A 27,721-nucleotide genomic window follows, 5' to 3' on the forward strand; every position below is an offset into this window, starting at 1 on the left:
ACTCCTTTTGAGTGAAGTGACACTGATTTACCAGAAATCTTTTGAAGCGGTTCAATATTTCGAGTACGCTCTTGTCTTAATAAGTGAGGTTATCGAGTTCGCGCGGAATCCATATGTACCGAGCGAAACGCAGGTCCAATACAGAATTTATTGACCAGCGTAAAGGCTGATAACTGAGCTGAAAACCTGTTACGATACATAATTTTACAACTGACTTGCCAAAGACAAGATGCACACTTGTTTTCTGATGAGACCTGCACAAGGCCCGCCATTGAGTGTTTTCGCAATCGCTAATTTGCGGAATCGAATAACACGAAGAAAGACATGTTCCCTTCGAAGAGCACGTCTTTTTTACATACTGAATGATATCACCGTCCTGATTGTTTCTTAATTTTTTTTTTTTACCGCGTAGAGTTTGCGCCAGTAAAACACTTCAGCTTGAGCGTCACGTATTCGTATTACAGTATCTAAGTTTTGCATCGTTGACCTTCACTGCAAGGCGGAGTCGTGAGGGCTCAAACGCTCATCCTGTGGTTCTTCAATTGCTTTATTTTGATATGTTTATTTTTTTTATTACATCTGCTTTGAATGGCGACTGTTTTTTTTTGCGTCGAGACCACTAATAATGACAATCGATTGGTGCGTCAACGTGTGTTCGTTGGGAGAAACACGCGGGTTGGTTGGAGGGCATAAAAGACGCGTGAACAATGGAAAACTGCTCGGGGCAAAGACGAGAGCAACAGCCGTTCTAGCCACTTGAGATGCTTTCGAAATTTTTTAAGTGCTTCGTATCTCCATGAGAGCATAACTTACAAATGAGCCATTTTTAAGCTTAAATGCAAATTTATTTCCCATTACCGAACACACCAGGATTATGAAGCTTGCTCGCATAATTCAATTTGATTTCATGAGTTTACTAGCTGTGTTATGAGCATAAACGCGAGTGAATTTGTGATGCTAATAGGACTGAGTGGAGTCCAATTCAATTTATAATCATACGAGTGATTTACAAAATCGGGTGACCGCGAAGCAAGAATCCGAACAATTTCAGACCGAAGTGGACGACACGAATTCCCGTCTTCAATTAACCAAAAATTTACCATCGGTTATACGTTTACATGAAAAAAAAAAAAAAAAAAAACCAGCTAACTCGGCGGAATGAACGACAACAGCGTGCGCACATGATGCGTACTGTTCAATTACATTGCACTCAATTTGGGCTAGTAATAACACGTCCGAGGATTTTGTTATAACTTTAATTTCATGATTTATAGGTACAAGTGAAGTTCTGAAAGTTTTCGTTATTACCTGCGGCGCATGCGAATGAAATTTAAAAACCTTTCAAAACAGCACGTGTGCCATAAATGGCACGAAATACGCGAATAGTTCAAGCCACTTTTAGTTTATTATATTCCCAACAAAATCTCCTTACAACATTTCTTTGCAGTTTCTAGGTGCACGATTTACAACTGTGCGCACAATATGTGGAAAAATGCTCTTTCCTTCGATTAATTCATTTGAACTGCTCTTGGGTGTGACTATTTACTTTCAAAGTGGCACTCCACCAAGGGATATTAAAGAATACCGGCGACTGTCCGGGAAACTTGTAGGCTCTCCATACCTTACACGGCCCAGCGGTGAGTTACAGTTACACAGAAGGATCTGGGTATAGGATTAAGAAGCTTGAGGAAATGCTGGGGGGACGTTAAAAAAAATTCTGGATGGACACATAACAGATTACCTCACTGATAAATACCAAAAGTATACGATATTAGGTCTAACACCTTCCCATTCCACGTACTAATAATATGAAGCGAATATTTTTTTTATGCTTCTGTTAAACCATGCAACATTTGATTTAGTCCGTCTTTCTACTGTGACGAAAATTGGATGAAGTTCCTCTGAATTTATCATGAGGAAATTCACGCCTGACAGCTTCGAAATTGAGAGACCTTTTTAGCTAAATAAGTGATTTAACCTTTTTTTTTTTAGTATTTTTATCATTTAACAATCGGTTCATATGTCAGCGTGCGTTCATCGAGATATGGAGCACGCGGGAAGTTTGGAGAGCACGAAAGATGCGTAAGAGTTGCTCGAGGCGTAGTAACTCTCGAGGCGTAGTAACTCTAGCTTCTCGAGGGATTTGTTTGCTGACGTCATGAGCGTGCACGATAGGAATATGAAGCACGCTCGCGCAACTAAATTTGATGAGACAAATTTACTAGCTATGTTATAGTTAACAATTGGTTCATACGTCAGCGTGTGTTCATCGAGATATGAAGCACGCGGGAAATTTGGAGAGCACGAAAGATGCGTAAGAGTTGCTCTCGGCTACGCCTCGAGCAACTCTAACTTATTGAGTGCTCTCCAAACTTCCCAAGTGCTTCATATCTCGATGAACGCACAGCTGACGTATGAACCAATTGTTTTATAACATTTTCAACCCGATGGAAAATTTTTTTCTCGAGGGATATGTTTGCTGACGTCATGAGCTGCACAATAGGAATATGAAGCATGCTCGCGCAATTGAATTTGATTAGACAAATTTACTAGCTATGTTATATTATGTGTTTGCAATTTAGAATTTATAAGGCCATGAGGGAGGTTACAGTCTTTGACTTTAATCATGCTCTCTATTGAAATAAACTGTACTACTATTCCTAGTCTGAATGAGCCACTTCTTTAGATTTCTGGCTCTATCTTGACTTCACCTTTAAATGTTAGTCAGCCAATAACTGCAATTCATTTCATCACTTCTTTCTATCGAAATGTACGAATCCTTGAATCGTGTATATTGTACCATTTTCCTTTCCTTAATTTCGGGAAACAGAACTGCCCGAGAATTATTAATTTCTCAGTACAAGAAGAGTTATTGCTTTCGGAATGTTTGCAAGTATTCCTTACCTTAAGAGCGTGTTAGATAATCCGCGGCTTATAAACTTGTAAATCCCATATCTATTTCTATCATTGTTCGTGAATTAGCAGCTACTCCCAGTTGGTAGTATCGCCTTATTAGAATCGGATTTTTCAAACCTAACGATTTAACTGCAGATCACCTGTGATGATCAGTTCATTATTTGAACAGTTGATTACCAAGTTAGTGTTTGGTAAGGTTATTCACCATGAACCAACCCTCTAAGTCAGTGTTTCAAATTAAACCTGCCATGTAATGAGTTTTCCAGGACCTGAGTAAACTTTGTTAGTGACCAAGTGAACAGTTCTCACTGGTAAAGAGAACCTTCAGTGTCAGAATAGTTACTAATTCGGCCAAAGTCTTATTGCATGGTATACATATACTGTAAAACTTGGCTTTCATTCGAATGAAGGCAGGACTATCTTGATCATCTTTTTCTTTGATTTATTCTTCTCATTCTCGTTACTTGTTCGCTCCACACAAACTTTACAACCGCTTCGGGCAGACGTGTATTTCCTATCTGTCTCCCTGTTCAAACTGGCCCCTCCTCGATCCCCCTCAGATCTCCTTAATCCTGATTGATGGCTTGTTTTACTTCTTTTCTTGTACATTTTTAATCCTTGTATCGAGAGAGTCCTCAAGTTTTCTTCCTCTGCAACAGGAGTACCAATTTCTTCCAAACGACTTAGGTCCCCATCAGAGCTCAGATCACCTTTGTTAAGTAATTTTTCTCCACGCTGGAAAATCTGGGGAGATTTTCGGCAAGAAAAATACTTCTCAATCCCATCTTTGAAAGAAGGTGCTTCGTGGAAATGGCGACAAAGCGAGCAATACTTCCTCCGATAGCCGTGTTTTTTGCTTTTTCTTGATCTCTCGCCTCCTTCACAAAAGACATAAACAAGATGGCGGGCTTCTTCGCCAAATAATAGGGGCGGCAATATTGAAGGAGCGCTGCATAACTTGTTTCCATGGATACCAATTTTGCCATTCGGAAATCTTCTTTCGTCCATTCGAGTCCGTTGAAGATTTAAAGAATAATGGCTAACGTCTCTGTCCATTCAAAATGTCTGGACGAACTATTCAAGTCAAATCTACTATCTAGAATGGAAATAATATCTGGTTTACCTTGTGGAATGATATTGTTGGCCGAAGAGCGCTGAGCTGTCCCGGTTGTAAGCCACTCGTGAACTCAAGTTTGCAGAATAAATAAAATTTTGACTTCTTTATTCGACGTATTGACAATAAATTGTCCAAAACGTTCACGTCTCACGTAAATCGTCAAATAAAGCGGATGAATTGCGGCAAGTTTGTCGATGTCAATGCAAACATATTAAGTCACATATTTTCCTCCCAATTTACGTCAAAGATTAAACGTCGATTCAGGTAAGTGAATGCATGAACACAATCTGCAACTGAAACATCTTAAATGGCGCAGAATCGACGCCGTTTTTATCGTAAAGAATATACACAACAATTTGCGTCGTTGCTAAACATCATAAGTTAACTTTAGCAAGCAGGTGTGAATCCCTACATAAATAATTCATCACTTTTTCAGGTTAAATTCGACAACTAATGAATTTGAAATTTCCGATATGTCATTATGTAAAGCCAGGTTGGGAAAGAAGTTTTCAGAGTGACGTCTTATTGGTCAGCTACCTTTGAATTAAAGCATTTTACTTAAATGACAGTCGGAGACCACAAGCAGCACAACATGGTTGCATGCGATAAATCAATAAAATAATGGATTTCCCGGGAGCTAATATGTATTTTTCACTTTTAATTTGCTTCAACAACGGCGAAACGAGCAGTCTCTGAAAACCAACATGTAATTCGATTTTTTTTAATCAAAACTAACATATTAACATGTTACGTCAAACTATTTTAAATGCAGAGTTCTGCATAGATTAGGGACTTGTAAGGAATAGCCATTCATTGCTGAAGCGCGGATACCAAGACCAAGAAAAAAGCTACTACTTCATTTCGGATTAGAAAGAAAAACGCGAAAAATACAATGGTTTTGCATGTGTTTTTAGCTTCCTACCGACAGTTTTATAATATTTCTACACAAGTTTGGCGTTTGCAACCCTTAAAAGGCCTCACGAATCCCAAACATTCGCCGTTGTCTGTTTTCCAGCAGACTCAGCGGAAGTGCAACAACGGGAACGAAAGTGGTCACCAACGTCAGTTCAGCGACCGGAAGAGAATTACTTTCCTCTCATTTTGTCTTTTGTAAACTCATCACCCAGACCTCGATGGCTTGGAACGAAGAGGTTGGATAAACATTTTAATCATAAGTTTAAGAACTGATCATGATGACATTGCATATTTATGATAAATTTCAACATACATCTCGCTACTTCCGACATCAAAGAAAAACTGATATGCGTGTGCTACTCTTTATTCATTTATTCATTTGTTTATTAACTTGCATATCCACTGCCTTTATTTCATTTTATTACAGGTTCAAGGCCTATATGTTTTTGCCATAATACTTGGTGCTTCAGAGACTCGCCTCATAGTTAGTTGGTCCTGATGTTTTATGCTGGCCGCCCTACTTACGAACAACCACTGTTGATGCACGTTCAGTAAAGCTGTGTGTTACTAAACCATTCATCATAGATAAAAATCTTTTCCATATCTCGTTCTGTTTAAAAGTAGTATTATAATTCTTATTTTCATTATTATTAACGTCATTATCGTGATTGTTTTTCATGCTTAATTGTTTGTTTAGTGGTTGTTTCTAATTGAGAGGTTTGTCATCTTTAGCGGAGTAACATATTTATACAGTAGTAACAATAGTCATGTTTTCCTCGTGGTTTTTCATACATTTCAGATGTATCATAAAGTGTATCCTGTTTTACAAATCTATTAGAGAATCTACCCTACACAAACAAAGAAAAAATTATTCTAGCTTTTTGCATGCATATAAGGTTTATAGACCGTTTTTTTCAACGATCTCATTTTTTTAACGATTATTTTGATAAAGAATATCACGTGTAATTCTTGATTCTGAGTTCGTTTGTTTATTGCAATCTAGTTATTGTCTACATGCTTATACATATTGATGCTATGTCTGCAGCCCAGGGTATTTGTTGGCACCAGTAAGGATTTGGTTAATTAATTCACTTGTCCATATATCAAATAACTCACGCAAGTAAAAACTAATTGGTGAAAGTTACGTTTCCGTAAAACTTTAAATTAATAGTGAAATGCTATATCGATATTTTGAGATTATTTAATGGAAAAAGAAAATATGTTAGGAAGAAGACGTATCCATTTTGTTAGGTTTGCTTGCGAAAGGATGTTAAATTTTTGGCAGTTGCCGTCTGTCGAAAACGGTTTCTTTAGATGGTTTCATCAATTTGCCTAGAAACTCAGCATCTAATCTCTAGGGCGATTAAGTTCGACTTCTACATCAAACTGTTAAACGACTCTGTTATAAACATCCTTAAATAAAGCCATTATTATTATATATTATCATTATTATTATTTGTGCTATTATTAGTACTATTGTCTTCTCTTACGAGCTTTGCTAGCGACGGAAACGACTCGATATCGCTCCTTTAACTTGTCGATATATACAAATCCAGGTATTTCTCATATCCGTGTTGAAACCAGCGTATACAAACACGTTTACACAGGCATTGGAATAAGCCATGAAAACTGTTATTTTGACGAGTGTTAGCGGTGTGCAAGTGGGACAACCCAATAAGCTAATGATGTCAATTACTGTGATTGGCGTTGTCAAGAACACAAAAATACCAACAACTATCAGCATAATCTTTGTTGCCCTTCGCTCTCTACTCCCGCCGGCCTTCGGAACTTTCGCTCGTGATTGATCGCTATTCATCGTCTCACAGTCGGAAGTCGGTCGGCCTAAGACGACCGAAACCGATAAGTCATCTTTTTGAACCGAAGGGGCACCATTTATGCCGGTTACGTGACTTTGGGTTATATTTATACGGCGGATTTGATTACGAGCAGTTTTAAGGATGAAATAGTTGGTAAAAGCTAGGGTGATGATGACAGATAAATTGACGATGGAAAATAGCATGAACAAGTAATCCCGGCTTAGTGTGGTGGAGTACAAACAAATATCAGTTATATCGGCTGTGTCTGTCTGTCCCCATCCGAAAATAGGAAGAAATGCGATAATAAAAATTAGCAGCCAAGAAAGCGCGACTATAATTGTCGCCTTGCGTGGATCGGCGAAGTTTGTGTAGAGAAAGGGCTTCTTTAACGCCAAATATCGATCGAGGCTTATCAACGTGAGATTGAAATTTGACGCACCAAAGAGAAAGACGGTAAGTGGTATGACAACCAAGCAAGGAATGAGAGGGCGTTTTTCTGTTTGATTTAGCTGATCTGCCAGGCGGAGAGGCATAGCAATGGCTCCCTGAAGCATGTCGGCCACAGCAAGGTTCAGAAACAGAAAATTGCATATCGTACGAAGTCTTTTATTCCACAAGATTGCAAGGATTACCAAAGAGTTCCCAATGACAGCCACAAAGGACACGGTTATCATGAATATTGACGTTAAAATTGTTTCTGTTGAATATGACACCATTTCGTGAAGAGGGCGTCAAAAAAATTCCGTCTTGAATAAGGTGTTCTTGTTTGGATTTGACGAAAATGACGCAGTTCTTTTTCTAATATCCAAGGTTAAGATGAGCGATGGTTTATGAGAATATTACCGCTATTCAGACGGCTATGTCTATGTCAGTTTTCATAAGTTTAAATCAAACAGTTCCCCCTGTAAAAGAAAATAGATAGATGTAAATGAGACATCTGTCAGTGAAAAATTTCCACCACCTATTTGAGAAAGCTATAGTTTTAAATACGTGACTTGCAGACGACCTCTCTGGAAAATTTGCGTCAATCACTAATAGGTGTATTTATATCAAAACAAGTTATGACTTTGGCAACACGTTTAATTCAATTGTCTCATTGATCTTTGTTTTCGACTTCCACCCTCCAGGATAACTCAAAATTAAACTGCAAAAGCACTTTTGTTATCTATTTACATTAAGTTTCATTTCCCGGATTAGATTTTAGATTTTCCACGATGAAAAACAAAATAATCTAGATTGGGGGGAGCGGGGAGGCGGAATTCTTATATTGAGAGGAAAGAGGTACCTGTCTAAAATTGTGGCGTGGTTTTTGTGGGAGGTAGCCGTTAAATCGACTATTGCTGCAACCCTGAAAATAGCTTAAGAACAAAATATTGGAGTTTACCACTGAAATCCTGAACTGAGATTGAACTCCCTAATTTCCATGAGCACATTCTGGCATTCCCCCCCCCCCCCACCCCCCCAATCCATTATCGGGTTGTTGAAAACACGCGTTTAACATTAATTGACTGTCGTAAAATGTCTCTAAAAGCAATTAGTTGAGATCGCAAATCTTAGTTTCATCCCGGCGCCGATTTGCGATTTAAATCGGACAGCTCCTGCTGTGTCAAAAATGATTTTCTTTACTTTATATTCCTTCTTCTTTGTTAATGTTGGATCATAAAGTAAATATATTGTACACTGTATTTCTAAGTTTTTTCATTTTAACTCGGAGAATATTCAGCATCATTTTTAATGAAGCTGTATTTTTTTTAGGTTATCTTCGAAGAGTAAAAAGGTGTTTTTCATTTCTTTCTTTTTTTGTTTTTTTTTTCTTTGCCCGTTCCTGGGCACAACCTTGACCCTCATTCGATTTACATAAAGATTAGTCTCTCTCACGGAAATTTTCCACAGCACTCATAAAAATAACCCGAGGCTTCTTCACTCTGCCAATTCCAATCAAAACGATTATTTCTATACCAAATACTTTATTAGTAAATTTATTTTGGTGTTTAGTTGTTCTGATCAACTGTTGTTGATACTCACTCGCTACATCTATGGAGGCGTTTTTCATGAAATCTGTTTTTTTAACCCGCAATACCTTTCTCAAGTTTTTCAAAATATCTTGAGGGTCAACTTTCTTGAAAAACATGGCTCATCGCACCTCTCACACAAGTGATTGAAAGCAAGAGAATATGATATTCTCTTTTTGAAAGATAAGCTCAATAGTTAAACAAATATTCGGTTGCTACTTATACGACTTATTTGCTTAGTAAGGAGCCCCTTTGCAGTAAAATATCGATTAAGTCATAGCTACAAAGCTTATCGGTAAGCTGAGCCACTGAGGACAAGCCTTTTGAGCCCGAGGTATTCATAAGATTTTTTAGCTGTTCAAATACCACTGCGCTAAGAAATTCCCCGATGTTTACAAGAATCGACTGACCGAGTGAGTGACAGGCCGACTGACTGAAATTTCTCCCCATTAATTGTGAGAACTCGTTCATTTCTCATGAAAGTCACTCGTTAAATGAACTGTAGTAGGAATCAGAATTAACATCCTTTATAATAAAGTCCGCATATAACGCACGCTGACATTGATTGAAAGAGTGTGCTCTATCAGAGTAAAGAGCTGAGCTAAAACTGTCGCGCCAGCTGCCAAATTCTCTATTTGTTTTATAGAGCATAGAGCTGAGCTAAAGCCGTCACGCCGTCTGCCAATTGTACTATGTTCGACCTTTTCCGGGACCTCTTTTTGGCTTTTTTCCGATAATTGAAAGTGAAATTTCGGAACGGAAGCGAGCCGGCAAGTAGCAACAGAAGAACCAAACAAAGGTTTGTAAACATACCAGGCGCCGTAATTTACGTTATTAAAACGTGAGCAGATACGAACTTGAAATCCTCAAAGGAAAAACAAAATAGACATTCCGAGTTTTAAAGATTTTCACGCTCAGTTAAATTGCAAGCTCACGTACGGTAATAAAAATCAAACACATCTGACACTCGTACAGTATATAAAGTTCAGTGTTCAAACACAAAACAGAAAAAAACAGAAACGATGAAAAATATAACCAAACTGGCATAATTGTTAAAATTCATGCTAATCACGTCGGTGTCTGAGCGAATATGATCATACTGAAGTTCATCGCGGCTCGCTCATCATGGCGATCTCCGGTCATCACAGTAAAGCAAGCCTCAGAAACTACATCGGCCGCCCTTCGACTGATACGTTGAGTGGAAGGTCACATCAGTCACTGCAGCCGAGTTTTGCGGCGCTGTTATCCCGAGCGATCTTCATGTTCCAGTGAATTCGGCTGTCGTTCATTTAAAAAACACTCGCCTTGAACAGTTTGTTTTCTACCTTGTCATGTGAAAAAACTCACGTGTTTTTATGAGCCGTAATTCGGCTGAAGTTCACTAAACATTTCACTTTCAGATTCTGTATTAGAAACTAAAAAACTTCAAGCGAAAGTATTAAATTCGATATGCCGAACTATTTTAATTTGTAAGAATATGAACTTTGATGGTTTTTGAACTTTGATGGTTTTTGAGCTTTGATGGTTTTTGAACTTTGATGGTTTGACATTTTTGACAGCTTTAGTCTTGTACAGCCAATCAGATTATTTGAACCATTCTAACAGGGATTCTGATTGGCTTATTGTAATGTGCCTTATGAGAGTATGGAGCATGCTGACGACACTGTTGTTCGCTTTGGAAATAGAGTTTGTTTTGAAAATTGAAAGTAATTCTTGGGGAATCTAACGGATTCTTTATTATAAAACAAATAGAGAAGCCTTGACTGTGCTCTGTTCTGTTGTAAAGCACTTAGGAAGCGGCTAGACTACGTCTCGTGTTTCCCCCTACACTTCTTTCGTGTTCTGGCCGCTTCCTGCGTGCTTTGTTAAATCTGAAATCTAAATCTAAATCTTTATTTGTTAAATCTGAAAGTGAAATGTTCAGTGAAATCCGGCCGAATTGTGGCTCATAAAGACACCTAAGTTTTTTTTTCACATGGCAATTAGAAAACAAACTGTTTAAGGCGAGTGTTTTATGAATGAACGACAGAATGACCCCCCTGACAGAGCCGTAAAACTCGGCTTCGGTGACTGATCTGGCCCTCCACTCAACGCATCGGAAAGGACATCAGAGCAAGCTCTTAGTTGTTCACCCGAACTCATGAAATTTCTTAGGCTTGCTTCACTGCGATGGCCGGATATCGCCATGATGAGTTAGCCGCGATGGACCTCAGCTTGATCGCACTCGCTCTGACACCGGCATGATTAGTAAGAATTTTAACAGTTATGCCAGTTTGGCTATATTTTTCATCATTTCTGTTTTTTTCTGTTATGTTTTTTAACTCGGAACTTTATACACTATACGAGTGTTAGCTGTGTTTGATTTTATAACCGTCCGTAAGCTTGCAATCTAACTGGGTGTGAAAACCTTCAAAACTTGGACTGTTCATTTCGCTTTCTATTTGAGGATTTTCGTCTCTGCTCACGTTATAACAAATTAAATTACGGTGCCTGGCATGTTTACAACCTTTGTTTGGTTCTTCTGTTGCTACTTGCCGGCTCGCTTGTTCCGAAATTTCACTTTCAATCAACGAAAAAAAGCTAGAGAGAAGTCTCGGAAAAGGTCGGACTCGACTACGTCTCGCGTTTCTCCCTACACTTCTTTCGTACTCTAGCCGCTTCCTGTGTGCTTTACAACAGAACAGAGCACAGTGAAGGCTTTTCTATTTGTTAATAACAACAGGCAATTCACAATTACAATTCCAGAATGATTCTCAAACCTTTTGGGTTAAACAAAGATTTTACGTGCCGCAGAATCATTTATATACTATACTATACAACATACTTTTCCTATGTAACCCTTGTCAAATTTAGGTAAAAGGAAAGAAATTTTTCTTCAAATTACTGCAGCCCCTAAAACGGGTAGAAACTATCATCAAAGATTATGGAATACATTCCGTGAATTTTCCAGCAACAGTTCTGGTAAAATTAGTGGTGATGATGAAATCGGTTTGTTCTTCTTTTTTTTTTTATCGAAATCTGACTCGTTTTTCTCTATAAAAAAAACTTATTCAGTTGGACCAATGAAGTTGATTAATTGAATGATGAAATCAGTTCGTTGTATTTTCCCGAATTCTGATTCTCTCACCTCTAAACTGAACACATAACAGAATCATAGAAGGAAAAAAAACTGTTTTCAATGCGCTTCTCTTCGAATACCTACGGCAAGAGCTTAGAACTTTTATATCTACATAATCTTGGCTCGACTTCAGATTGGAAGAGGCAGTTTGCAACTTAAATTGTTTCTGTTACTTGCGTGAACACGTGTTCAGTTGTGCGCATGATATAATCATCGTAAATTCTGACCAAGAATTGTTCTGACACAGTCGTTTGACTTCTTCATAAACTGAAACAAAATTAACTCAGAACTTCGGTTATCTCAGAAAAATAAGAAAACAGTTGGCGATGTTCATATACTAACTCAGTTAATTTGAAATAATTTGATTTTTCGGTGGTGCTCTTAAATTAATATGGCTAGAATACCCTCAGAACATGCATTTTTACCTTGTCTTTGATAGATATTTTGTCCACGAAGAACCCAGGTTTTCTGACATACTAAATACGAGGGCTTTCGAAGTCAAACTCACTTCACGGCAAAGCTTATTTATCGTAACGTTCATTAGGAAAGATTACTAACTTGAAAAACACTTCAACATGCATTAATCACATTTTAATTGGCGTACTTAACGAAATTATCTACATCTTTTGTTTCAAAGTGTAAAAATGTAATAAAAATCCTTAATAAAACAATTTGAAAGGCCGAAAGGAAGTCAGTCAGTCAGTCATTGAATCAGGATGAACTACACAGCCCGTTGAAAAACTTGATTTCAGACTGTAGTTTTATTGAATTGAAAAGTGAAAGCATCTCAGTTGTTAAGTTTGAAATTAAACTCATTTTAGTGTTTCTATCAAAACCACACAATCACACCTACATCCACACATAAGAAAATCTGAAAAAAACGGAAATAACAAGTCATCGGTTAGTTAAACCGAGTCAAACTGCTTGAGATACCTCATTGGCAAATGAAAACCTCAGTCATATGTGGAGTGTATTGCAAGATCAGACACTGAGGTTAAAAAATAAATTTAAATGGACCCGTCAAATTGCGAATTTATTCCGCTGTTCGTACGGCAAGAAAGGCTTAGGTCTTCAAATGTTTTTTCATGGAATCAATCAACCTTCCTTCATGTCTTGAAATCTCATGGTGTCAACACCATATAAAGAGGGTCTCAGTGGATTTAACCAATAGCCGTAAAATAGCCAAAAAATTTGCATTTACGAGTAAAAATTGACAGATTTTTATCGATAGTCGTAAAAAAAGTTAACGGTAAAAAAATTCTGGTGACGACATTGGAATGATTTTAACCGCTAGACGTAGAATGGTCCAAATTTTAACCGTTAGCCGTAAAAGCCATCACCCTATCGATACTCTCTAAAAGTCTTTGATCGAAGTGTGAGACAAAAAATGAAGCCACAAATTTTAAACCCTCCAGTCATGTACAATAAGTCATGAAGTCTGATTCAAATTTTCGTAGCAGAAGGTGAAGCAAAGTGAGTGCGAGTGTCCCTTGCTGGACAAGAATAACAACCTGCCCACCATGATTCAAAATTAATTTGATTAAAAAAATACAATCGCACATTTAATTGGATGGACGGAAGCTTTCAAGTCCTCCGAGTTTATTGATTGAGAATTTATTACTACCTAATTCAAATTGTAGACTGCATGTATTATTGCTTCAGAGCGCACGAAGAGGAAACCAAGATTAGATCTGCCGCCTTTCTCGGCAATTAAATATTTCAGTGGGCCATACTCCATCATAACTGCCTTCGTGTGGGGAAGCAAAAGAGTTCTTAATCTAAAGCGGGCTTATGAATTTGCACTGCGCTCAGGGTAACTGTTACACAGAAACATTTTTTATGGAAAGACGCAACCTAAAGTTCCGCAATCGAACAAGGAAAGGCAGCAGTTTTACCGACTCTAAAGAGCGTGGGTTATTTGTGTATATTTATTGATTTTTATTTTTTTGCACTATTATTCCAGCCTAAATCTTGATTCTTTTGCCTCAATATTATGCTCAAAATTATGCTGATATACTATAGACAACCCTACATGGCGAACATATTAAAAAACCTATTGTGTTCGATTTTTATTGACATTTTCTTGCATTCAGCTAAAAGTCCTAGCTCTAAATTAGTTTAACTATCTCGAAACCCATTTAGCAAAAAAATGGTCACAAAAAAATCACGAACATGTCAGCGATAAAGGTCCGAGGACAACTAAATCAAACGTTTTGATCTTAAACTTCGTGTGAAACAACAAATAACATCTTGTTTATCCACCGTCGAGATTAACCAAGGGTGATTAACTAATTATTTGTGATTCGCGCGACAGACTTCATCGAAAAGGAGGAACTGCTGGTGGTCTAGAGTCGAAGCCGAAGATTCTGCTAGGATGAAACTGTGACGTACTCAAAATGTAAAATTTTCTATCAAAGATTCCTGTTCATTTCAGCGTTAAAAAACACACTCATGGTGGTGAAATTGTTGACCAAATGTTATGTTTTTTCGTACAAGGAAGGGCTAAAACAAATATGGTGGCTAGCAAATTTAACAGTTCTGGTTCGATTGTCTGATTCGAAAAAGAAAACTCACGAAAGATAACTATAACCTGTTTCCTACCAATGTGACCAATTTTCACGATAAAGAAAAAAAACAACGGAAAAACTTTTGCGATTCTATTCATTCAGTTCAGCTGGATATCAAACGAAACCAGTATTTTTACATAAGGCTTGGAAACAAAATGACAAAGCAATGATTGTTAAATTGACAAAATGACAACAAAATTCATCGGTAAACTGATATTTACAATCAAATCATTTTGCTTACTGTCAGTGCTTTTGTCTCATCTGTACAGTTTTAGTGGAAACCCTCCTTTAGTGTGGCGTCGTGTTCTGACGAATTATCTTGATATTTAGTAACTCGCTTCATTTTAGGGATTTTATAGCCACGAGCTGTTAGAGGCGATTACAGTGTCTTACCGTCGATATGACGAGAGACACCTCAGTAAATGTATTTCTTCTTGAGCTCAAGGACCTAAGCGAACTTTGTCTTACCGCTGGGGGTAATATATCCTTTGTAAATGCAAAAACTGAACATAGGCCAACTGATGCGAAAAAAAATTTGAATTTCTGAGTGCCCAACAGGATTTGAGATATGCACTCCAGATCCTTCTCATTATTGTATTACGAGACATTGATAAAATCTTGAACAAAGAACTGTATAATTAAATCTTTTTAGCAGCCGGTTCAGCATGCAACTTTTATGACTTTGTATGAAAAAGGACTGAAATATTGTGTACACAAACAAAGTTTTCAACCGGCTGTTTATGTTTTAGTTTTTCTCTCCTAACTAGGTTAAAATAGAAGAAATTCGCTAATTGCTTCCCAATTGGCACTAGAGCTTTTTAATAGACAGAGATAAATCCTGTTCGGAGAATATTCATCATCACTCTTAATGATGCTTTATTTTTTTTTTAAGCTTATCTTCGAAGAGTTAAAGGGTATTTTTTATTTCTTTCCTCTTTTGTTTTTCTTTTTTTCGAAAGTTCCGGGAACAACCTAGACTTTCATTAGATTTACATAAAGATTAGTCTCACGGAAATTTTCCACAGTACTCAAAAAAATAAAATAACATAGCTTCTTGGTAAGCTGAGCCACTGAGGACAAGCCTTTATGCTAATAATATAAAAATAACCCGAGGCTTCTTCTCTCTGCCAATTTCAATCAAACCGATTATTTATATACCAAATACTTTATTAGTAAATTTATTTTGGTGTTTAGTTGTTCTGATCAACTGTTGTTGATACTCACTCGCTACATCTATGGAGGCGTTTTTCATGAGTACTTCATTAGAAAATGAAATGGAAATCTGTTTTTTTAAACCCGCAATACCGCTCTCAAGTTTTTCAAAACATCTTGAAGGTCAACTTTCTTGTAAAACATGGCTCATCGCACCTCTCACACAAGTTATTAAAAGCGAGAGAATATGATATTCTCTTTTTGAAAGATAAGCTCAATAGTTAAACAAATATTCGGTTGCTACTTAGACGACTTATTTGCTATGTAAGGAGTCGCTTTGCAGTAAAATAACGATTGAGTTATCGCGACATAGCTTCTCGGTAAGCTGAGCCACTGAGGAAGAGGCTTTTTGGGCCCGAGGTATTCATACGATTTTCAGCGGTTCGAATACCACTGCGCGTAGAAATTCCCCGATGTTTACAAGAATCGACTGACCGAGTGAGTGACAGGCCGACTGACTGAAATTTCTCCCTCTAACTGTGAGAACTCGTTCATTTCTCATAAAAGTCACTCGTTAAAATGAACTGTAATAGAATCAGACTTGACATCCTTTTTGACAAAGTCCGCATATAACGCGCGCTGACATTGATTGAAAGAGTGTGCTCTATCAGAGTAAGGAGCTGAGCTAAAGCTGTCGCGCCATCTGCCAAATTCTCTTTTTTTTTTTAATAATAAAGAATCCGTTAAATTCCCCAAACATTACTTTAAATTTTCAAAACAAACTCTTTTTGTAAAGCGAACAATAGTGTCGTCGCATGCTCTATACTCTCATAAAGCACGCTACAATTAATAAGCCAATCAGAATCCCTGTTAAAATGGTTCAAATAATCTGATTGGATGTACAAGGCTAAAGCTGCCAAAAAGGTCCAACCATCAAAGTTAAAAAACCATCAAAGTTCACAATCTGCAGTAGTTTACATACTTTTATGGTTCGGCAGGTCGAATTTAACACTTACGCCTGAAGTGTTTAGTCTCTAATACAGAATCTGAAAGTAAAATGTTCATTGAAATCCGGCCGAATTGTGGCTCATAAGAACACCCAGGTTTTTTTTCGCATAACAATTAAAAAACAAACTGTTTAAGGCGAGTGTTTTATGAATGAACGACGGCCGAGTTTACCGGAACATGAAGATTGCTCGGAATGACAAAGCCTTAAAACTAGGCGTCGGTGACTGATGTGGCCTTCCACTCAACGCATCGGAAAGGACATCAGAGCAAGCTCTCAGTTGTTTACTCGAACTGCGACCGATGTAATTTCTGAGGCTTGCTTCACTGCGATGGCCGGATATCGCCATGATGAGTTAGCCGCGATGGACCTCAGCTTGATCGCACTCGCTCTGACACCGGCATGATTAGTATGAATTTTAACAGTTGTGCCAGTTTTGCTCTGTTTTTCATCATTCCTTTTATATTCTGTTTTGTTTTTGAACACGGAACTTTATACACTATACGAGTGTTAGCTGTGTTTGATTTTTATAACCGTCCGTAAGCTTGCAATCTAACTGGGCGTGAAAACCTTCAAAACTTGGACTGTACATTTTGCTTTCTCTTTGAGGATTTTCGTCTCTGCTCACGTTATAATAAAGTAAATTATGGTGCCTGGCATGTTTATAAACCTTTGTTTGGTTCTTCTGTTGCTACTTGCCGGCTCGCTTGTTCCGAAATTTTACTTTTAATTAACGAAAAGTCTCGGAAAAGGTCGGACTCGACTACGTCTCGCGTTTCTCCTTACACTTCTTTCGTGCTCTAGCCGCTTCCTGTGTGCTTTATAACAGAATAAAGCACAGTGAAGGCTTCTCTATTTGTTAATAACAACAGGCAATTCACACTTACAATTCCAGAATGATTCATAAACCTGTTGGGTTGAACAAAGATTTTACGTGCCGTAGAATCATTTATATACTGTACTGCCAAAAAGACAACATAATTTTCCCATGTAACCCTTGTCAAGTTTAGTAAAAAGGAGGGAAATTTTTCGTCAAATTACTGCAGCCCCCAAAACGGGTAGAAACTATCATCAAAGATTATGGAATGCATTCCGTGAATTTTCCAGCAACAGTTCTGGTAAAATTAGTGGCGAGGGATCAAAAACGTTAAACAAATTAATGATGAAATCGGTTTGTTCTTTTTTTTTTTTTTTATCGAAATCTGACTCGTTTTCCTCTATAAAAAAAGAAACTTATTTTATAGGGACCAATGAAGTTGGTTAATTGAATGATGAAATCAGTTCGTTGTATTTTTCCGAATTCTGATTCTCTCACCTCTAAACTGAACACATAACAGAATCATAATAGGGAAAAAAACTGTTTTCAATGCGCTTCTCTTTGAATACCTACGGCTTCAGATGGGAAGATGTAGTTTGCGACTTAAAGTGTTTCTGTTACTTGCCTGAATACGTGTTCAATTGTGCACATGGTAATATATAGATTTAGCCAAGCCTAAAAGCGGAGCTCGCATTTTTTTTCCCCGCACGTCTCAGGGGCACAACGCCTTGCCCCGGCCAGGACTAGAACCCGGGTTGTCCGACTCGGAGCCCAGTGCACTGATCATTGGACTATTGGACAAAGCCATGACGTTGGCGTGCCCGCGGTACAGTTGACCACGCATGTAAAAAGTAGCACCTTGTACGGTCGTACGGTCGTACATCCAAATTTTTTCGGCTTGATGGGTTACTTCTATTTTGTATAATTATGGGGCTACGCTCTGCGAGCTCCGCTATAATTTTTGTAAATTCTGACCAAGAATTGTTCTGACACAGTCGTTTGACTTCTTCATAAACTGAAACAAAATTAACTCAGAACGTCGGTTATCTCAGAAAAATAAGAAAACAGTTGGCGATGTTCATACACTAACTCAGTTAATTTGAAATAATTCGATTTTTCGATGGTGCTCTTAAATTAATATGGCTAGAATACCATCAGCACATATACTTTTACCTTGCCTTATAAACTACATACGAGGCCTTTCGAAGTCAAACTCACTTCATGGCAGAGCTTATTTATCGTAACGTTTATTAGGAAATATTCCTAACTTGAAAAACACTTCAACATACATTAATCACACTTTAATTGGCGTACTTAACGAAATTATCTACATCTTTTGTTTGAAGGTGTCAAAATGTAATAAAAATCTCTAATAAAACAATTTGAAAGGCCAAAAGGAAGTAAGTCAGTCATTGAATCAGGATAAACTACACAGCCCGTTAAAAAACTTGATTACAGACTGTAGTTTTATTGAATTGAAAAGTGAAGGAATCCGAGTTGTTAGTTTGAAATTAAACTCATTTTAGCGTTTCTATCAAAACCACACAATCACACCCACATCCACACATAAGAAAATCTGAAAAAACGGAAATAACAAGTCGTCGGTTTGTTAAACCGAGTCAAACTGCTTGAGATACCTCATTGGCATATGACAACCTCAGTCATATGTGGGGTGTATTGCAAGATCAGAGACACTGAGGTTAAAAAGTAAATTTAAATGGACCCGTCAAATTGCGAATTTATTCCGTTGTTCTTACGGCAAGAAAGGCTCAGGCCTTCAAATGTTTTTTCATGGAATCAATCAACCTTCCTTCATGTCTTGAAATCTCATGGTGTCAACACCATATAAAGAGGGTCTCAGTGGATTTAACCGATAGCCGTAAAATGGCCAAAAAAATTTGCATTTACAAGTAAAAATTGACAGCTGTTTATCGATAGTCGTAAAAAAAGTTAACCGTAAAAAAAATTCTGGTGACGACATTGGAATGATTTTAACCGCTAGATCGTGTAGGGAAGCAAAAGAGTTCTTAATCTAAGGCGGGCTTATGAATTTGCACTGCGCTCAGGGTAACTGTTACACAGAAATATTTTTATGGAAAGACACAACCAACTAAGTTAAACGTTTTGACTTTAAACTTCGTGCGAAACAACAAATAACATCTTGTTTATCCACCGTCGAGATTAACCAAGGGTGACTAACTAATTATTTATGATTCGCGTGAAAGACTTCGCCGAAAAGGAGGAACTGCCGGTGGTCTAGAGTCGAAGACGAAGCTTGTGCTCCGATGAAACTGTGACGTACTCAAAATACAAAATTTTCTATCAAAGATTCCTGTTCATTTTAGCGTTAAAGAACACACACATGGTGATGAAATTGTTGACCAAATGTTATGTTTTTTCGTTCAAGGAAGGGCTAAAACAAATATGGTGGCTAGCAAATTTAACAGTTCTGGTTCGATTGTCTGATTCGAAAAAGAAAACTCACGAAAAATAACTATAACCTGTTTCCTACCAAGGTGACAAATTTTCACGATAAGAAAAAAAAAAACGGAAAAGCTTTTGTGATTCTATTCATCCAGGTCAGCTGGATATCAAACGAAACCAGTATTTTTATACAAGGCTTGGAAACAAAATGACAAAGCAATGATCATTAAATTGACAAAATGACAACAAAATTCATCGGTAAACTGATATTTACAATCAAATCATTTTGCTTACCGTCAGTGCTTTTGTCTCATCTGTACAGTTTTAGTGGAAACCCTCCTTTAGTGTGGCGTCGTGTTCTGACGAATTATCTTGATATTTAGTAACTCGTTTCATTTACGGGTTTTATAGCCACCAGCTGTTAGAGGCGATTACAGTGTCTTACCAATGAACAACCACAAAATGATGAAGGCTTCTTCCATTAAACCATTTTTATCAACATAAAAGACCTTCTTTTTCAATTTTTCAAGATATGACGTGAGACACCTCAGTAAATGTATTTCTTCTTGAGCTCAAGGACCTAAGCGAACTTTGTCTTACCGCTGGGGTAATATATCCTTTGTAAGTGCAAAAACTGAACATAGGCCAACTAATGCGAAAAAAAAATTTGAATTTCTGAGTGCCCAACAGAATTTTGAGATGTGCACTCTAGATCCTTTTTATTATTGTACTTCGAGGCATTGATTAAATCGTGAACAAAGAACTGTCTAATTTAATATTTTTAGCAGCCGGTTCAGCATGCAACTTTTATGACTTTGTACGAAAAAGAACTGAAATATTGTGTACACGAACAAAGTTTTCAACCGGCTGCTTACGTTTTAGTTTTTTTTCTCCGAACTAGGTGAAAATAGAGGAAAATTCGTCAACTGCTTCACAATTAACACTGGAGCTTTTTCATAGACAGAGATAAATCATGTTCAATATACTTTAGTAGTGTTCCGAAGCCGGATAAATTTAGCCGATCCGTTTATGGCGAAGCGTCAAATGAAAGGTTTCATTATGATCCCTTTTCTCTTTTAACGCCAAGAAAGCATTTTAGATATTTGCGATAGCACTATGCGGGCAAAAATACCTTTTGAAGCAAACAAAAACTAACAAAATTCAGCCACCCTACTTTCGCTTTTTAGTTGTTATGGGCGAAATAAAAGCATTTTAATTCTTTAATAATGAAAAAGAAAAAGAAAAGAATTCAATTATCGTAATTTTCTATTTTTATTTCTGTATTCAGGTTTCGTCTCGTTCCACGCGGTCGAAAGACAATGTAGTTTCGATCCGGAGCAGGAAAAGACGAATGAATCAGTTTATTGCGATGGTTATTTAAATTTCAGCCAATTCAATAATCTTCTTAAACCAAGCTGCCTTTTTAATCTCATTTTGAAAATGCTCTTAGTTCCTGTATCATAGCAGAATTGATTATCACCACGAAAAAGGCGAAAAACAAACGAAAATAAATTGCCTTTATTCCAAAGACTGCCCCGTATCCGAATATCCATAAATCATCCGCTCTCTTTCATTGCATCTGAGAACAAAATCAACCCATAATCATACAGTGATTTAGGCGATATTGATTCTTCACGTCGGTTATAATCTTCCACTCGGTAATCAAAAAGAGACTTTTTTTGAAATGTGCTTTGTTTTCGAGCAATACGTTTGGTTTACATTTACAGAGCACCAGTGATCCTATTGACTAATAGCGAGAAAAGGGAATTTGATACGCAACTCTTCCGGGGAATCAATTGTTTATTAATCAAAATAAAGGATAAATTGACTACAGTAAGATTTAAAAAAGATAGTTTGTACGCAGTTTTTCCGAGTAGCGTGAGAAAAAAGGGGAGGACTGCGTCAAAAGTGCACGGGTGACGAAAACTCTTATAAAAAAACGTTTGATTTTTTTTTTGTAGGGAAATTACCCTCCAATAGAATATAGGAGGCCTGAGACATGCTTTTTACTTTCTTAACAATATGATCTAGTAATAATATTTGCTTTAGTGCAGGACAACTTTGATATCACCAATAACCTAAAACAACAGTTTTTATTTTAAGATGCTCGCCATCTTGAGATGAAAATTCGTCCGCCTGAACACGTTTCAGTTTGTTTTTTTAGTTTGCGATGTCCAAACCTTACTTGCGAGCGCTTTCTGACTGTCGAAATGAGAAAGAAGAATTAGATTTGATTGCGAATTAGTTTAAATTCAAAGAGATGTAGATTATTATTTCAGGATAACATATTGAACAAAGACATTTGACTTGGAAATTATTCGCAAAAAGCATAAATACAAGATATTAAACGTTACTCACCAATAACAAGCTATCTTACATTATACGGTAATATTTTTTTCGTTTGAGGAGTTGACGTTTTTTCTAGGTTCTGGATCAATCGCTCTGCGAGAGTTTTATTTTCATATAATTCCCTTGAATAAATTGATTTTTGTGCTCTTTGTTCACTTCCCAGTAACTTTCCTGTTGAGTTTCTAATTTGTATGATGCCCTCCTTGTAGTGAACCAGGTCATGTACGCGATGTTAAATGTAACATATTAACTGTTAAATGTAGCTGGTGGATATAAGAAATGTGCACCTTAACGGCTATCTTTGTACTGATTGATTCAAACCATTTAGACTAAATTATAAAGTATATTTGATTTCCGAGGTGACCGCTACCATAACAATTAAATTCTATTGTTTCGAGAGCCCGGTCTCCACGAAAACGTTGCCATAGCTGCCATCGCCAAAATAAAACATGTCAAAAGATTGCAGCCATTTTTCAGGAAACCACTCTGTTCGGGGATCGCGGCAATATCATCCATCTACACCATCACAGTGACCGCAATTGCAATTGCTTAACTCAGCTCAGCGCTGCAGTCAAAACAATAGACACCGCGTAGTGATCGTAACATTTTGAACCCTTTCACTGCTAAGATTTTTCATCAATTCTCTCAACTCTCCGCCTTATTTTCCCTATAATGCTTGCAGTGAGAATAGCAAATCGCTGAGATAATATCACACCGTCATTTTTCTTTCTTCTTCTTATCTTTCTGCTTTCATATGTGCCGTTATTGTAAAAAAAAAAAAAAGTTATTTAATGGTCACCCTTGGTAGTGAAAGGGTGAAATATCTCAAAGAAAAAAAATCAACATCGCTTTATGTGTCCCAGAATACCTTGTGTCAGAAGCGAGTGATTGCAGTAATAATCGTCTTGGTAGCTACGAGATCCTATCGTCGCTGGTCACCTTTTTAGACGATCGTAATGACTATATGGAAATTACGCTTCAGTAAAAACATACCATACATTGATCTCAATATTCCTGAAATTTGAAATTCGTGTAAGACGAATATAAAAGTTTTAAACACGATCAAAATAAGAGAGGGTATATCAGATAAAGTCATTTGAGAAAACTAGACTGCCTGTTTGTAAATACTTGTTCGCGTCGCTTTGTGAGAAAGATTCAAGAGTTTCTCCTCCATATATTACAGGCCGCGGTTAACTGGGATTCAGCGACGAAAATGAATGAAATAAATTATTTATTTACCAGTTGATGATCAACCAATTTAGCGGAGAGAAATATCTGCAATAAAAGCTGAATTAATGTGAAATACCTGGTCAGATAATCGTGCTCACATCGTAGTGAGCATGGCCCTAGGCTTAGTCCCCTAATACAGGAGAAAGGTTTTTTTTTTGTAATTAAACAATCATTCGACAAGCTGTTTCCCCGCTTGCACAGGCATATTAGACTCACGGTGTAAAAAATACACTAGGTTTCACCTGTTATCATTCGAAGCAACAGCAGAAACACGATCAGTAAACATCGCTTACAGTGCAAAAAAGGTTGAGCGCTGTGCACATCATGTTATTCCGTTTATAAATATAGTAGTGACTTGAGAAAACGTAGACAAAGCGTTTTAAGTACAAACCTTCTTGGAAAAAACTTCTTCCCTAAACTGTCTCGCGATGACTTATAACATTCTGATCAGGACTTGCTCCGCCTTATATTTTGATAATGCTAATTTACGAGATCTCTTTTCTACTGATCTGTGTGACAAGGTCAATTTAAAAATCCTTTTACCATAGAAATTAAAGTCAGAAAACTTCTTCCAATTGTGGAAAGTCGACGACTTTATTTGTTAAGAGCTTTTCCCACACGCTTTTCGATTAATAAGGGTTTTCATTTTTCTCCGACAGCATTAGCTAAATCTGTAAAGTGAGTGTTGTTTAAAATTCACAATTCAATTTATTTTCCAGCTATATTACCGCAAGCTATGACAGAAATTACTGTAAGAACACTGAATAGATTTGAAATACCTGGTAAAATGATCGTTTTCGCATCAGAGAGGTTATGCATGGCTTTGTGACATAAAAGTCGCCAACCAAATGTAGAAGAAAAAAACAAACGACGATGCAAGCTGCATAGTAGAGGTGTTTTCCTACTCTGACCGATTTCAACATGTTATCATCCGGAGTAATCATCATCCGGAGTAATAATAAAAACATGATCGGCAAACCTTACTTGAAAATGTAGAGAAATACTAAAGCGCTGAGTACACTATCTCGTAATGGAAATGTGACAGTTACTTGTGAAAACCTAAAAGAAGTATTTTAAGCACAAACCTTACTGAAATACTACTTTCTTCCTTTGAGACAAACACCATTTTAACCAGACTTTCCACGCTTTACGTTTTGGCAGTAGGTGACCTTTAGTCTAGTATACTTGGCTCCAGCCTGAGGTCATTTTTTAATCGAATTCGAAGTATATCATTACCTTTCGAAGTTAACTTGGGGGTTATAATGAATAGCGGGCGCACCTGGTTTGAATAGTAACCTGTAACTTGGAAGTGTTAAACACACTTGGACTAAAACAAAATTCTGAATCTGTTATTTAAATCAGATCGCGTAAGATTTCGCTTAACGTTTGACAGGCTGGATAAGAGTGAAATTTTTTTTTTTACTTTTCAGCTTAAAACATGTGGAAATTAATCCCGTTTTCTTTGAAATGAACCTAAAATTTTCAATGAAACTACTGAACTTAAAAATGTATCTTTCTATCTTTCATTATGGTCTTCAGTTCTCAGTTTGAGGTCTTTCCGAGATAAGAATTGTCGCCTACGTTACAACAAAAAGAATAATTCAGAATAATAGCACCAATTATGGAATAAAAGTTTAGAATTGACGATAACAATCATTAACACGGAAACATCCCACGTCCGCTTTAAGTCTTCAAATAGAATATTTTTCTGTCACCTTCTCCATACAAAATTATAATGACAAAGGGCATGTGCAAAAAAGCTTTTTGGACAGTAAGTCAGCTCTTGAAAGAGAGGGAAACAAACTTTATCATCAAAGACAATGGATTTTCCCAATGTATTTTTCAACACTGAGATATAGAGCAGTTGCGTAAAACCTGGGTGTGTGCAAAAGCCAATTAGAGTTAGAGCTTTCGTATTATTCGTCCGTTATGAGACAAATAATACTTTACTTTAAATTAAAGCAATTAGCTTGAGGGAGATTTTGATCACCATAAAATTAGTTTCGTTGAATAAAAAGTAAGTTGGACATATGAGCTTGCTTGCCGTTGAAACCTAGATACAGATTGTTTCAGATCCATTAAAATATCAACAAAGATGCTAATTAAGCGAGTGTATGTTTAGGTAACCATTCCTCCTAAGAGCAAGTCGTAAGCCTTACGCTCAAAAAAGCTACCGAGTTAGCAACGACAGAAACGGAAGCGATACAAATCATACTTTTCATATCACTTTTCTTAATGATGCTACTTTGTCTCGTCCCCTTTGAAAATCTAAACACTAGAAATATTGTAAAATACTTGTTAAAAAAATCGTTTGTATGACGCGGCATTCCACCTTTTCAAGTAAAATCGTTAAGAATCGCACTCAAAGTCCTGTTTGTGAATATAGATGTTAGCTGTGTGAATTGTGAATACAAGATGTTAGTTGTGTGAATTGTGAATCCAAGATGTTAGCAGTTTGGTCCTCTATCGCAGAAAGATTCTACTTAACATACGATCTTGAGCCATTAAATATATTTTTTTCTTCACCCTTTAAAATCGGCAATCAGAAAAACGGGTTAGATGTTAACGTTCAAACTTGGTTTCAGGTTCATTTTTGTTAAAAAGCTTTATGTGGCTGCCCGAGTGAACATTGTTGATTGATCTCTGAGATCAAGTTATTTTTGTACATTTACTGGCTTCACTGCAGGTGATTATTAAAGCAACCACGGGTTCATTTATTAAAGTGTTCTTCTTCCGAAATATCGAAAATTACATTGCTAAGCGATCAAATTGAAATTTTAAGTTCCATGTGATATTCATCCTATTAGTAATGATTGAAATCAATGTTCAGTGTGATATTAATCCTGTCAGGAACGTTTATGACAAGATATAACTATAACACTGACCAATCAGAGCGTGTGTATGTCAATCGTACTACTATCCTTTTGCTACTTAAATCACTTTGCGAGATGAGTACACCAACTTGCATTACTGACGTTTCAGGATGTGGAGAGGTTAATGTTCTATGCTGGTTGTAGAGATAATTGGGATTATGAGTAAAAGTCCTACAAATAAAATTGCACTCAGAACTTTTATTGAGGTAACCTATAATGACGTCAGTCAGCTGACGCCAGAACTAGTTATGGTTGATTTTATGAATTTAATATCCAGATAAATTGTTATTGTTGTTGTTATTTGTTGAGGTATCGATCGAAGCAAAATGAAGGCTCCGGCTTGTCTTTGACAATACTTTTGATGCGTGAAAAAGGGCTCTGCTGTTTAAAAAGAAGAAAAAAAATTTGAATTTTAATGAAAAGGATCATGCTGAAGATAAAAAAAAACAAAAACAAACTGAACAATGTTTTTCACGCATTGAGCCAATACTCCACATCCTCCCGTCTTGCACTAAACATTATTCAAAGATGTGTGGGAAAATGGCTGCTTTGTTTATGTAGGGTTAGGAAATTGATGTTGTTATGAAGAACAAATTCTGCGGGAGATAAAACTGTTCAGAAAAATCGATGACGTTTTTCATTTAGTGAGCGAATACAATACACCTTCACGTCCTGTGACTTAACAATATTTTGATGTGTGAGGAAAACGGCTGTGTTGTTTATTTAGGGTTAGGACATTTTGTGGTTATGAAAACAAAAATCATGCGGGAGATAAAACAATTCAGGAAAATGGAGGGTGTTTTTCGGTCAGGAAGCAAATACAAAGCGTCAACATTCAAATCCTTCCAGTATATAAGTAAGTCGTTTATGTCATAAACCTAAATCCTGATAAGTGATTTAGCTACCACGAGTTCCCTATGATAGGCCGCATACAGTATTTCCATTAAATTAGCTTTCAGCTGAAATCGGTTCGTAATATTTTGGTGTCGGTCTCCAGCGAAAACTTAGCAATGAATTATTTTCGCTGACCTCGTCTGACGATCGAAAAACAGCATGATGCCGCTGTTTTAAAGGACACCGGCTCGCATTTTAAGTGCAATATCACTCAGTCGATATGGGCTCAATTTCCAAGCACTAGATCTCTCTTGAAGGCCGGAACCCCGTCACAGGCTTTAGAAACTTTAATTTGTATATTTCAAGTTCATTATTTGCGAGGTGTGTTCTTCAATCCGGTTCCTTTCCCTCACCGCACCACTCCTGTTTGGTGTGCTCATCTCCCTATTCACACTTCTCTTTTGAAGAAGACAATAATCAAAGGGCTTTATCTATTAAAGGACGATTCTCATCTATGTTTAAAGTGACATAACATAACGACGCAGCTCTTTTTAATGCACTAGATCAGTCAGTT

General features: G+C 37.0%; 2 protein-coding genes across 5 annotated transcripts; both read right to left on the reverse strand.

The window, feature by feature from the left end:
* Nucleotides 1–1,387: 1,387 nt before the first annotated feature.
* LOC149041848 (uncharacterized) lies at nt 1,388–4,958 on the reverse strand. Its single transcript, XM_089180547.1, has one exon. It carries the CDS (start codon nt 3,970–3,972, stop codon nt 3,313–3,315), a length of 660 nt encoding a protein of 219 aa, XP_089036673.1. The 5' UTR covers nt 3,973–4,958; the 3' UTR covers nt 1,388–3,312.
* A 337-nt stretch (nt 4,959–5,295) lies between these two features.
* Nucleotides 5,296–26,454, reverse strand: LOC113682105 (5-hydroxytryptamine receptor 1A). 4 transcript variants are annotated; one of them, XM_089180546.1, is made up of 2 exons: nt 26,326–26,454; nt 5,296–7,667 (listed from the first exon to the last, which is right to left on the reverse strand). In XM_089180546.1, the coding sequence occupies exon 2, from the start codon at nt 7,479–7,481 to the stop codon at nt 6,447–6,449; it is 1,035 nt and encodes a 344-aa protein (XP_089036672.1). In that variant the 5' UTR covers nt 7,482–7,667; nt 26,326–26,454; the 3' UTR covers nt 5,296–6,446. The 4 variants fall into 4 exon arrangements, with proteins under 4 accessions (XP_089036672.1, XP_089036671.1, XP_089036669.1 ...); XM_089180545.1 differs by lacking the exon at nt 26,326–26,454 and adding an exon at nt 24,526–24,692; XM_089180543.1 differs by lacking the exon at nt 26,326–26,454 and adding an exon at nt 20,156–20,442.
* Nucleotides 26,455–27,721: the final 1,267 nt, after the last annotated feature.

Source organism: Pocillopora damicornis, chromosome 8 (genome assembly GCF_964200805.1).
Source record: "Pocillopora damicornis chromosome 8, jaPocDami1.2, whole genome shotgun sequence".
NCBI classification, from domain to species: domain Eukaryota; kingdom Metazoa; phylum Cnidaria; class Anthozoa; order Scleractinia; family Pocilloporidae; genus Pocillopora; species Pocillopora damicornis.